A 14,048-nucleotide genomic window follows, 5' to 3' on the forward strand; every position below is an offset into this window, starting at 1 on the left:
ACTCACTGTAGTACTAAAAGTTGCAGTATACTTAGCTAAAACTGATTTTCTGAGGGAGTATGCCCCAGAGGCCCAGACTATATAGACCAGTTGACTTAGCCTTAGCTACCACTTTCACCTTACTCTGGTGCCCCCAATGTATCAGTAACATATAATAGAGTAACTATAGAAAAAGCTAGTTAATGCAATAGGCATAGCTAGGGGCAGGCATTTTCCCTACCATCACGCATTCTATGCGACCATATGCATCATCATACAAAAACTTAGCAATACATAAACATAGCTAGGCTATAGTACACACATACACACGATAATTACACACGTACACACGTACACATGCTATAGTACACACAATAATTAATTTAATTTTTAATAATTTTTCAATTGAAATGTATTGGACATGCCTGTTCCAGCTGGCATTTTTGCCATGAACAAAAGCATAGCAAATGTCCGAAAACTTCTTGATATGCCTGTCTATTCAAGTCTCTGTGTAACAATGTCAATTGTTTAAATGAATAAAATCCCCAAATGTTGTTTTGTGTAAAAAGTGACAAATTTAAGTGTATTGCATTTAATGCTCACCTATCTGTTTCTACAGGCAATCTAGTCATAGTGATTCACCCACCAACAGTGGATGTGGTTGTGATACTTAACTCTGGACCAGGTAGAACCCTTATTAGTATTGTGAATTTCAGATCAGTTTACATACAGAACTTGAGGAATTATATTGTGTTTTCTTTTTGTAGTGCTCAATATTGTGATGTCAAAAGGTGTCATGAATTTCTACATAATTAGTTGATATTGTACTATCTCATATGATGGTAACAAACTAATACCCAGGTCAGTTTATGTGTTGTGCATATCAAGACACACGGTAGTGTGTCGTGCGGCCCAAGAAGCCGGCGCGCAACCCTGTGAGTATATCGACAGGAAGAAAGAAAATGCAATTTTCGCACCTCCGTAGCTCTGTGCTGCCTTGATGAAACAAGACGAATTTTGCTGTGTACACTCCCTCCAACTTCAGTACTCCACATTCCAAAATTGAGCAAAAGCACTTCAGGCATTCCCGAGATATGCGACTTCACAAATTGACTTAGTTTCTTGGTTTTTTTTTTCTTCTTATTTTTCTTCCTCTTTTCGCACACTTACAGAAACTGCTATAAAACGCGAACGCCTTATCTGATATCCTTGAAATTTGGCATACAGAAGGGGGGTGTAAAGGCGCATCTCGGTACCAACTTTGGCTGGAATACCATAAACAGGCAAAGAGTTATGAGCGATTATTCACGAAAAATAACACCAATATGTGACCGAATTTGCGAAAATGTACCTTTTCCACACATTTGACATACCAGCAAATAAAATGATGCAACACTTGACTCCTTATACTGATTAACTTACTCTTAGTATCAAAATGTAGCCAGATACTGTAGCTACATTCATTGAAAATTTCAAGCAATTATATGCTATAATCAAAAAGATATGAAGCTATAAACTTCAAAAAATGGGTCAAATTTTGTGTGTGAAAAAGGTACCTTTTCGCAAATCCGGTCACATATGTTGTCACGCCTACAGGGTAAACTGCGTATGGGAAGAAGTTGAAAATTGGTGGGTGAATAGGTTAACTATTGAACCTCAAACCTTTTGTGGTTTGAAAGAAATCGACCTAAAAACCAGGAAGATAACCAACAGTGTGTAACAATTACGCAACCGAGATTAGCTAATAAAAAACGAATACTTGCCACGCCTAACAGATAAACCGCTTGGGGTAATGCTTTGAAATTCACTGTACAGATGGAGTAATCATCTTAGAAAGGCTCTTCAATGGTGTAGAAGAATCAGACTTAAAGCCACAGAGTTATAACACGAAGTTGGTGTAGCAAGTGCGAGATCAAGATACTCTAATAGAGCAGTCATCCTAATAGAGCAGTCATCCTAATAGAGCAGTCACCCTGAACAGAATTCAAGAGATAAGTTAGAAACAAGTAACCTGTATAGAGATCAGCTACAAACAAATCACCCTGTAGAGAGTTCAGCTACAAACAATTCACCCAGTAGAGAGATCAGCTAGAAGAAGTTACCTTGTAGAGAGTTCAGCTACAAAGAAACCATCATGTAGAGAATTCAGCCGCAAAAAAATCACCTGTAGAGTTCAGCTACAAACAAATCTCCCTGTAGAGAGATCAGCTAGAAGAAGTTTCCTTGTAGAGAGTTCAGCTACAAACAAATCACCCTGTAGAAAGATCAGCTAGAAGAAATCACCTTGTAGAGAGTTCAGCTTCAAAGAAACAATCATTTGAGAGTTCAGCTACAAACAAATTGCCCTGTAGAGAGATCAGCTAGAAGAAGTTACCTTTTAGAGAGTTCAGCTACAAAAAAACCATCATGCAGAGAGTTCAGTTACAAACAAATCGTCCTATAGAGAGATCAGCTAGAAGACGTTACCTTGTAGAGTTCAGTTACAAAGAAACCACCATGTAGAGAGTTCAGTTACAAACTAGTGACTTTGTAGAGACATCAGCTGGAAGAAGTAACCTTGTAGAGAGTTCAGCTACAAACAATTCACCCTGTTCAGACATCAGTTAGAAGAAGTTTTCTTGTAGAGAGTTCAGTTACAAACAAATAACCCTGTTGAAAGATCAGCTAGAAGAAGTCACCTTGTAGATAGTTCAGTTACAAAGAAACCACCATGTAGAGAATTCAGCTACAAACTAGTGACCCTGTAGATACATCAGCTAGAAGAAGTTACCTTGTAGAGAGTTCAGCTACAAAGAAACCATTCTGTAAAGAGCTCAGCTGCAAACAAATCACCTATACAGAATTCAGCTACAAACAAATCACCCTGTAGAGAGATCAGCTAGAAGAAGTTACCTTGTAGATAGTTCAGCTACAAACAATTCACCCTGTACAGAGCTCAGTTAGAAGAGGTTTCCTTGTAGAGAGTTCAGCTACAAACAAATCACCCCGTAGAGAGATCAGCTAGAAGAAGTTACCTTGTAGATCGTTCAGCTACAAAGAAACCATCAAGTAGAGAATTCAGCCGCAAACAAATCACGTGTAGAGAGTTCAGCTACAAACAAATCTCCCTGTAGAGAGATCAGCTAGAAGTTTCCTTGTAGAGAGTTCTGCTACAAACAAATCACCCTGTAGAAAGATCACCTAGAAGAAATCACCTTGTAGAGAGTTCAGCTTCAAAGAAACAATCATGTGAGAGTTCAGCTACAAACAAATTGTCCTGTAGAGAGATCAGCTAGAAGAAGTTACCTTGTAGAGAGTTCAGCTACAAACAAATCACCCTGTAGAAAGATCAGCTATAGAAGAAATCACCTTGTAGAGAGTTCAGCTACAAAGAAACTATCATGTACAGAGTTCAGCTGCAAACACATCACCTGTAGGGAGTTCAGCTACAAACAAATCTCCCTGTAGAGAGATCAGCTAGAAGAAGTCACCTTGCAGGGAGTTCAGTTACAAAGAAACCACCATGTAGAGAGTTCAGCTACAAACTAGTGACCTTGTAGAGACATCAGCTGGAAGAAGTAACCTTGTAGAGAGTTCAGCTACAAACAATTCACCCTGTTCAGACATCAGTTAGAAGAAGTTTTCTTGTAGAGAGTTCAGTTACAAACAAATCACCCTGTTGAAAGATAAGCTAGAAGAAGACACCTTGTAAATAGTTCAGTTACAAAGAAACCACCATGTAGAGAATTCTGCTACAAACTAGTGACCCTGTAGATACATCAGCTAGAAGAAGTTACCTTGTAGAGAGTTCAGCTACAAAGAAACCATTCTGTAAAGAGCTCAGCTGCAAACAAATCACCTATACAGAATTCAGCTACAAACAAATCACCCTGTAGAGAGATCAGCTAGAAGAAGTTACCTTGTAGATAGTTCAGCTACAAACTAATCATCCTGTAGAGAGATCAGCTAGAAGAAGTTACCTTGTAGATAGTTCAGCTACAAACAATTCACCCTGTACAGAGCTTAGTTAGAAGAGGTTTCCTCGTAGAGAGTTCAGCTACAAATAAATCACCCTGTAGAGAGATCAGCTAGAAGAAGTTACCTTGTAGATCATTCAGCTACAAACAATTCACCCTGTAGAGAGATCAGCTAGAAGAAGTTACCTTGTAGAGTGTTAAGTTACAAAGAAATCACCATTGAGAGTTCTGTAATAAATATATGTATTACATATATAAAATGTACATTTACTGATAAAATCAGAAATATTTAAAGTATTCAACATTTGTTTCATCATTTTCTTCTTCCTGTGGTAAAGAAAAAAAGATATGTTAAAAAAGTCCCAAAGCCGGCCATAGGCCGGCTTTGGGGTATACAAATACAAAAAGAAGTGAAATCTAATCCAAAACAGCCAAGCTGTAAAAAAAAAGTGCGGCTCCCAAAAAGGCTATGGTGAAAAAAGATGTGAAATCCAAGGTGGCGGCCAAGAAATGGCTGTGATGGTAGGTTAATGGTAAAAATTTTAATAATGACAATTCAGTTGAATTTGTGCCAAGACCAAGCGGCACCAAAATTCAACTGAATTGTTGTTATTAAAATTTTTACCATCACAGCCATTCCTTGGCCGCCACCTTGGATTTCACATCTTTTTTCGCCATAGCCTTTTTGGGGGCCGCACTTTTTTTTACAGCTTGGCTGTTTTGGATTAGATAGTATTAATGTTTTCAGATTTTTTGGTATATTGTATGTATTTATGATACCGTCAATTTTGCAGTCCATCAGGTACGCAGTTCACGTACTAGCATAATGTTTAATTCAGTGCCTGCTTGTTCTTTTACAGGGCTCACTTAATCTTGTATCATCATGAAGACATCTAAGAAATAACCACTTGGTGTTAAACTGATGTTTATTTAATTTTTGTTATGTGTTGTAATAGCACTGTTACATGTTTAGTCTACCGCAAGAAATATTCATGAATTCTGCAGCCATCTTATCCACAATTAGAATTGCCTTATTAGCAGCTGTCACGGTAGTTCACACTTCCACAAAGCACCATCAGTGTAAGGTGGAGCTTGTGTTATGGCTTTCATTATGTACGTAATGTAGGGCAACAAAGTTTGTCTGGAATGTGGTTTGTGTACATGAGTTTTGGTTCCACACAACTTGCAAAGTACTTCTTGTGTATCACAAGTGGTGCATGGCACTAAATGGAGTATTGACTAACGATCTATACACCTTACCTAGTGTCTGTACGTTCTTCACGCTTTCACACCTTGTCGCCCGCACCTTGTTTATAAGACATCTGCTGATTATAAACGCTCGTATGGGGTGTGGCATTAAATGGACTCTAAAAGATTTTTGCTTAAAATGCCTTCCCTAAGGAACTTACGGGTCTGCACGCTTTCACAACTTGTTTGTCAGACATTAGGGCTTGTGTCCACATCGTGCCTTTAAAAGTTATTGTAGGGATTAGAGGTTTGAATGGAGAAAATACGCGTAGGGCCAACCAGAATTAGATAATGTCAGGCCTAGACGGCTGGTACAAACATGGGTAAGACGACTGGTATAGCGTGACGATACGTGTAATACAAGGTAGAGAAATAAAGTGAAATATGTCTAAATACGGCTATATATCTTTTATTTTAGCAAGGTCACAAGAAAACAACGACAACTAAAGATTTTTGTTACATAACCCAATACAAATCCACTGAGAGATGTTGCATAATCCAGGGCTAATATTGCAAAACCGACCCTACACATAAATAACTCACAGTAGTGGCCGCGTCTTTTAATTGGGCGTGCGCTTCGTAGTTTCTTGGCCACGCGCCTCACTACCATGAGTCTTGACATATATGTACATAACCCAATCACATTAAAATATAAGTTAATAAAAAATGTAAAGGATGAAATGGCAGAATAAACAAACAAACAAAAAAACTTCATTTATCGGGATTGGGTAAGCACTAGTTGGAAAGATGCAATACAAATAATACCCCTGCCTCCAACAACTTACTTGGGTGAAAGGTTCCACCCAGTCCCCCTTTCTGTGGCTTGAGTACATGGAATTAGGAGGAACAGAAGCAATTCCTGATTCCAAATTCCACCTTACCCAAGTATCTGTTTTCAACCAAAATAGCCCATTCACATTTTGGCCACACAAATAGAGTATCTTGCAAAGGCAGTCGAGACCCCATACATTTACCAAACTACCCCCACAATCAACAGCTTGTGTGAGGTGAATAGTACTCATAGAAACGGAGGCCAGGATACCTTTCACTCCAAAGAATAAGTGAGCAGCCAACATTAATAAGAGAAAATACAGTACATATACATATGTGTAAGTATTCCATATGGTACCAGTGAATACTCAATTTATTATGTACCTCTGTTCTAGAGAACCACAGCTGAATCATAGTAATATTTGAGTTCACTGTCTCTAATTGGCAAAAGTCTTTCCTAGAATCACCAAAGCCAACACCATCATTGAATAACTTTGTGATTTTGACCATCAAATCTGTAAAATTTTGGTTAGTATCTAAGAATGGAGCAATGTACTCAAACGCTGGGGTAAGATGATTCAACACTGTTTCATTATAGTCTTCATGCTGCAACTGAGCTGTTATTAATTGAACCTGAGATGTGAAAGCATCTCTAATAGACTTTTCACCAGTAAATCCTTTTGCATCTCTACTAGACTTTTCATCAGTAAACCCTTTTTCCCTTAGGAATTTGTAGAACTGAGCACATTTTGCTACTTCTGGAAATATATTCAGGCATCTTTTGGCTTCAGAATAACTCTTGAAATTAAGCATTTCCCAAATCTGTTTTATCTTTTCAGTTGCATCTTTACCAGTGATGCTTCCTCTATCTTCATCATTGTTAACAGTATTGGCAATCCGCTTTAATTCTTTTAAATTGTCATCGTTTACACAATTTGTAAGACCATACTGTTCACATACATTGGGAATCAAGGAAATTTGTTGTGAACATTGAAACAATTCCAACATGTTCTTAATTCCTTCTTTACCTTCTTTGTTCTCAGAGGAAACCATTTGAAATTCTGGAAATCCACACATGATCTTAAACTCTTTATCAACATCAAGCTTTAGCAGCAATTCCCAAATGGATTTTTCAGCCACAATCTCTTCATGTTTAGCAGTTCCTTTAATCAAGCTCAAAATAAATTCTTCGGTTTTCCTCAAAGCTTCAGCAAACTGCAAGAGTAATAACACTTTTAATTGACAATTACAAATCTGAATATGCATGCATATTAACCATAAATGCAGTAATCACTTAATAGGAATCATCACCATGAAATCAACTTTGAAAATGAAATGCATTGACTCAATGATATAAGTTTAGTACAATCAAGACAAAGCAACATGCCCTTAAGCATGCTTTGAGATTTTAGTCAGACATACGTATGTACAGTATGTTAAGGCTATTATTATGCTTGTTATTTTCTTTGATAGCCTTGTGTGGACAGTCCACCTTTTACCTTTTCTCTGGGAGGGTAAAAGCAATTTGGTCAGTTAGGTGAAACATACAGAAGGATTTTGAAAGTATTTAGTGAATTATTGCAATAAAAGTTAAAGTTAATAAGAATCCTTGAAAAACATTAATCAAAGCATCCATCTAAAAGTTTAATGCCCACTAAATCTATGACATGACTGGGGTAAGTCTATAGTCTGGTGATCCATGTGAGCTACTTTCCGTGTGCGTGTGTGCGTGTGCATGTGTGTGGTTACAATAAATGGCAGCAATTTAAAATCTCCTTTATCTCCTAGTGAATAACGAATGATGCTCAATATGAGAAGGCATTTAAACAAATTATAAATGATAAAACCTAGGTAGTTAATTGCACTATTATGTGTCTACAAACATATATAAATGTTAAGAATTGCTGAAAGATTAGTGCTATTGCTCAGAGACACATCGCCAAGATGCTAATACGTATATCATAAAGCCAATAAGTGAAGAGCTTTGTAACATAGCTACTATGTGGTAACAATACCATGTACTCTTTATGTTTTGTTTAGTAACGCATGAGCAAGGCAATCTAATGAATGATTTATGAACCTTTCTATAGTAGATCAAAGCCCAGCACATTAACGTGGTAGCATGACAGCTAATCTACTCTTATGATACTAGTTGTACAAATACTACAGGTATGCACTTTTGCTAGTCCTCCTAATAGTGTATAGCAAGCCTTTGCAATGGAGTAATTTTAGAAATTTTCCATCAGCTTAGATATAAGTCATGTCATATAGTTGTACGGGCTATGCACTATAAGCAGTAACAATCACTAGTCCATCCAATTGTTGATAGGATAGTACAGTATGCATGCCAATTGTGCATACCAGAATTGACCCCAGGCCACTATTACCACTGACCCAGATAGCAATCTGGAGAACTGGATTTGACTTGGGTGTGACTCAGCTTGATTAAAACATAGGTGTGCACCAATAGCATATTTAGGATGTAAACAGGTAGCTTTGTGATAACAAAACAAGTAATTAACAATCAGTTAGTGGGCGTGGCTCCACGTAAGTTTACAATCTCCCGAGGCCATCCTTGCAAGTTCATTTAACCAGCTACCTGGGTTGACTCTTACAAATGCTCTTGTTTTCCATCAACAATTAGTATGTGGAACAGACTGCCAATTTCAGTAGTTAGAACAAAATATTTTAATCAATTCAAGAACAACTGGAATTAATTTGAGTTTAATACTCAGTTTGATTTCTGTACTCATCAAACAATAATCATAATAACATGAAATATATTTCCTATAAGTCATGCATACCTGCAAACCTTGCACCTTAATCTTAAATTAGTATGGCTCCATGTGAGTTTGGCTCATGAAAGAAACTGGCCAGCTGCAAGACTAGACTATGACTCATTCAATAATGGTTGATTAGTAGGCGTGGCTCCATGTAAGCCTGCAGACATCGCTTTACATACATGCACCTACTGATGAAAGGGCACGGCTCTATGCCAAACTCTACACATGCCTACAAACAGTGTCATACAATCCTGACAAGTGGATATGGCATAAAGTTATACACATACCTGAACTATTTTTTCATCAGGTTCAACAAAACATTCTTCACTGTTGTCAGACAAACTACATGATACATCAGAAGGATGCTGTGAACTAGAGATCACTGCCAATTGATACTTTAGATATTTGCTGAATAATTCACAATCGTATACATAAAAGTACACAAAAAACTCTAACTTGCTTGAAATAGGCTCAATAAATGTTTCCAATTCTTTAAACAATTTTACTAAAATATTTGAAGTAACTGATTGTTTCAACAGCAATACTTCTTCTTGTGCCAATTCATGCTGATGCGCTTGTCTTAGATTTTGAACATCACTTGCATATACCAGAGAATTATCTTTAGGAAAAACTACATGAGTTTCAAGCAAATCTTGAAGAGTGTGATTCAATTTGACCCCATAAATATCTAACATTTCCACCAATGTAGTACTCCTAAATGATATTAAAAAAACAAGTGTAAATAGTACAATGAACAGTTTAAAGATAAATTATAAATTTAAAATTCAAGTAGAGTCCTTTTCAAAAAAATGCAGAAACACAGAAAAATGCAAAGTTGCTTGAAATTATTGTATGCAGTTTATGAGCCTTGAAAGCACAGTTGGTGATTAGGGTACCCTGAAAATTTCATACCAGTGCTTGTGTCATGGTATAATGTAACCTGGCATGGGTCAATCTGTATCAGAAATGACATGTTATCATCATGTGTCAACCTGTTACAGGTACTTAGCAAGTAGGTGCTCTAATGCAATAACACACCGTATTCCACTGGTTCCCTCTACAATAGCATGACACATGCATGTCTGTGCGTAATGTATAACTGTTATATGATATGTCTAGATACAGTATGTCTAATGGTTTACAAGACCTGAACATTATACTAGAACTTCTCATTGACTTTCTGCATATGTTGTGGGATGCTATTTGTCATCAACTTGCTTGCTCTAAAATTATACAGTGGAACCTTCCTTAACGGTCACCTGAGTTGGGCGGTCACCTCAACATAGCAGCCACGTGACTACAGTCCCAACCAATTCCCAATCAGTTTGTACAGAAATAGTTTGCATTAAGTGGTCAGCTCTATAACACGTATAACAGCCAGCTTTAGCAGTCTCAAACAGCACTTCGCTACACAAAAGGTCTCTCACAATGCGGCCAGCTACAGTAATTATGGTGAGTAAACTAGCTGCACTACTTTATACTTCTGTAATACGGAAAAGTTATAAACTCACAGTATAGAAAAGCTCATGGCCACTCCATGGCTTTGCCTCTTCGTGTGATTCTAATTAAAGTTCACCTTACTATATTGATTCCTGGATTTGCAATTGTGTAATTAACAATTCACCGTCTTTAAGGAAGTCCCTGTTTTTACTTCACAGACTTTGTAGCCAAGGATCATAATCAGCTCAATTGCTGTCTCCAAACTCAGAGTAGCTTCAGGCTCTTTTCTAGCTACGAATTTGTGTTATGTAAGTAAGCCATGTACTGGAGTGTAGCTAAATGCATTTTTATAGCTATAAACCTGAGTATATAAGTCCTTGGAACCTTTGTATAAAGGCCAAACCTCAGTTTATGGCCTATGGCTGCTTTATAGAGGATATTGAGTTAGGAAGCCAACTCTCTATAAAGGCCAAATATTTCTGGCCCAAAGGTGACCGCTTTAGACAGGTTCCACTGTACCATATTAAGAATCTGAAATTATCATATAAGCAATTTTAGCACGCTGGGAATTAAAATTCATTCTTTGTGAAATTAAAATTCTAATCAATCTCTTGGTTCAATGTTTATCATCCAATGCAAGAAATATCTAGTTGCCATCTTTTTCTTGCACTGCAAATGCTTCATGGTCTTCTCACAGGTTCTAATAAAACTACTACTAAATATATTTGTAAAAAAAGTACTGAAGTCTTTTGAAGTACTTCTTCAAACGAAATTCACTAAAATTCCTAAGGAAAATATCAATTTCATTCTATTCAGTTATCTGAAGCTGCAGTAGTCAGGTAATCTAAAAATCTGTTTTCATACCTTTAAAGATAACACACTATAACAAGTCGTTACAAGAATTTTTAGAGATTAGTTGTAAAAGAATGAATTTTACAACAAAATGACTATTAAATAACTATAATTGTAATTTCACCACATTTTCACTCAGATTTGCATCAAAGAGTAGTCCAGTATCTTAACTGCAACATAATTGCTGATCAGTTGAGGAATAGTGTCTGTGTTAGATACATGTATACAGACAGGGCTCCTCACATCAAGACAAACAGTAGTGTGTCGTGCAGCCCAAGAATGTCAGCGTGCCACACCATGAGTATCATGAACCACGGTAGTGGGTTCATAATAGGGATCACCCATGTTTTTTGCAAAAATCCTAATAGAACGCACACCTAAAAACCACCTTGAAAAGCATCCTTCAACTCAAAACAACCCTCTGGTGGTTCTTTGCAATGAGTATAGGTCCACTAGTAAGTATCAAGTGAAAAGGAAACAGTATGTGTATTTCAGACAAAACTGAAATATGCCCGTTTGTTCATATTATTAAATATACACACAGCAATGCTGGAATTACAACTAGATGTAAAAAAAAGTTATATCCCACACTTTAGCCAAAAGGTTAGGATTTTAATGTTCTGTCACAAACCGACGTAAAATATGACAGGAACTCAGTAAGACACTCTTCTGCATCTTCGGGATGAGGTTAGCATGATAAATCTGTAATGTTTGTAGTTGATCTTTTGTAGTTGATCTTTTATTCATAATATTATTATTATTCTTATTATTATTCTTCTTTCACAGGCATAGCAAAGTTTACAAGGAGAATCCTGGGATAAAAAGTAGCAAGGCTTGCTGAATGGATCATTGTGCGTGTCCATGACCTATTTTTGATTTCGTTTTCGAATGGAAACAGCCCAAACTGGGCCGTTTCTTCTTGCCAAAATGCCATTACGCTCGAGAAGCCATACAAGATCATGCTCAGAGTTAAGAGATTTGGTGTGCGCTACTTGTGGCTAATAGAATCTGTCTTTATTAAACTCAGTATAGGCCTGGAAGCTTAATTTGGGCTGATGACTTTGTTGCAAGGTGGTTTTTTCGCTCCGTGGTTATTGTACGTGGGCGGGTTATCCAGATTAAATACTCTAATGGAGCAGTCATGTAAATACTCTAATAATGCAGTCAAGTGTATAACAACAATCCTTGTACTGAATTTGACAGCTATTAAAGGCACCAGTAATGTACATTGTAGCTCATATTAGGAGACTCTCAGTCTGTATGCATGCACATTGCAATTTGATCAGTTTCATGCGTGTACTGAAATGTTGACGGTGTTACTATGCAGAATGCATTACACAATTCACAACAGTCTTCTTCATAATCTATTACTGAATTAATAAAAAGTACACAAACTAGATGAATAAAAAATTGGAAAATTTTAAAATAGGAATAGGGATCGCTGAAAAAAGCCACAAAACAAGAAGGGATCGCTGGGGTGGTAATGTAAACCACAAATCCCTATTTTGACTCTCTGTCGGTGGTAATACAAACCACAAATCCCTATTTTGACTCACCTCAAAATGACAGAGCATGTAAGTAAAGATTTATGACAGAGTCAAAATAGGATTTGTGGTTTACATTACCACCCCAGCGATCCCTTCTTGCTTTGTGGCTTTTTTCAGCGATCCCTATTCCTATTTTAAAAATTTCCAATTTTTTATTCATCTTTATTATTATTCTTCTTATTATTCATAATATTATTATTAATATTATTCTTTCACAGGCATAGCAAAGTTTACAAGGAGAATCCTGGGATAAAAAGTAGCAAGGCTTGCTGAATGGATCATTGTGCGTGTCCATGACCTATTTTTGATTTCGTTTTTGGATAGAAACAGCCCAAACCGGGCCGTTTCTTCTTGCCAAAATGCCATTACGCTCGAGAAGCCATACAAGATCACGCTTAGAGTTAAGTTTTTTGGTGTGCACTACTTGTGGCTAATAGAATCCGTCTTTATTAAACTCAGTATAGGCCAGGAAGCTTAATCTGGGCTGATGACTTTGTTGCAAGGTGGTTTTTTTTTGCTCTGTGATTATTGTACGTAGGCGGGTTATCCAGATTAAATACTCTAATAGAACAGTCACTTAAATACTCTAATAATGCAGTCAAGTGTATAACTACAATCCTTGTACTGAATTTGACAGCTATTAAAGGCACCAGTAATGTAAATTGTAGCTCATATTAGGAGACTCTCAGTCTGTATGTACATTGCAATTTGATCAGTTTCATGTGTGTATTGAAATGTTGACAGTGTTACTATGCAGAATGCAAAATTACACTATTCACAACAGTCTTTATTATCAATAAAAGAAATCTCATAATCCATTACTGGATTAATTAAAAAGTACACAAACTAGATGAATTAAAAATTGGAAATTTTAAAATGGGAATAGGGATCGCTGAAAAAAGCCACAAAACAAGAAGGGATCGCTGGGGTGGTAATGTAAACCACAAATCCCTATTTTGACTCTGTCGGTGGTAATGTAAACCACAAATCCCTACTCACTTCAAAATGACAGCATGTAACTAAAGATTTATGACAGAGTCAAAATAGGGATTTGTGGTTTACATTACCACCCCAGCGATCCCTTCTTGTTTTGTGGCTTTTCTCAGCGATCCCTTCTTGTTTTGTGGCTTTTCTCAGCGATCCCTATTCCCATTTTAAAATTTCCAATTTTTAATTGATCTATATTAAAAGGAAGAAAGACACGTGATTTTCATGCAGAAGAAGTTCTGTGAGTTACAAATATGTACTTATCCTCTAGGTAAGTACAGTAGAGTGTGAACATCCATGCAAACAATGAGCTAACAAACAACTTTTGATTGGGAGTAAAACAAACAGACCACATGCCCTGCAGCTGGCCTCTGCCGGGCATGCGACTGGTTACTGTAATTGTTTTGGGTAAAGAATGTGTGTGTGGGGTGTGTGTATCTAAAATGAGGAATGAGAAGCTAGGAAACCGGAAATTGGAAATGAGT

General features: G+C 37.0%; 2 protein-coding genes across 2 annotated transcripts in view; both read right to left on the bottom strand.

Annotated features, from left to right (window-relative positions):
• The window catches only part of LOC136264793 (uncharacterized), a 306,221-nt gene extending 299,001 nt beyond the window's left edge, over positions 1-7,220 (bottom strand). The window contains exon 1 of the mRNA XM_066059562.1: positions 6,339-7,220. Coding sequence (XP_065915634.1) covers positions 6,339-7,220 — 882 coding nt within the window. The remainder of the gene's footprint in view (positions 1-6,338) is intronic.
• Positions 7,221-8,855: 1,635 nt separating this feature from the next.
• LOC136264794 (uncharacterized) overlaps positions 8,856-14,048 on the bottom strand; it is a 121,688-nt gene continuing 116,495 nt past the window's right edge. The window contains exons 17-19 of the mRNA XM_066059563.1: positions 9,194-9,451; positions 9,025-9,145; positions 8,856-8,966 (exon numbers count right to left, since the gene is read on the bottom strand). Of these exons, the coding sequence (XP_065915635.1) occupies positions 8,856-8,966; positions 9,025-9,145; positions 9,194-9,451 (490 nt within the window). The remainder of the gene's footprint in view (positions 8,967-9,024; positions 9,146-9,193; positions 9,452-14,048) is intronic.

The sequence above is a fragment of the Dysidea avara genome, chromosome 8, assembly GCF_963678975.1.
Source record: "Dysidea avara chromosome 8, odDysAvar1.4, whole genome shotgun sequence".
In the NCBI taxonomy this organism is placed as follows: domain Eukaryota; kingdom Metazoa; phylum Porifera; class Demospongiae; order Dictyoceratida; family Dysideidae; genus Dysidea; species Dysidea avara.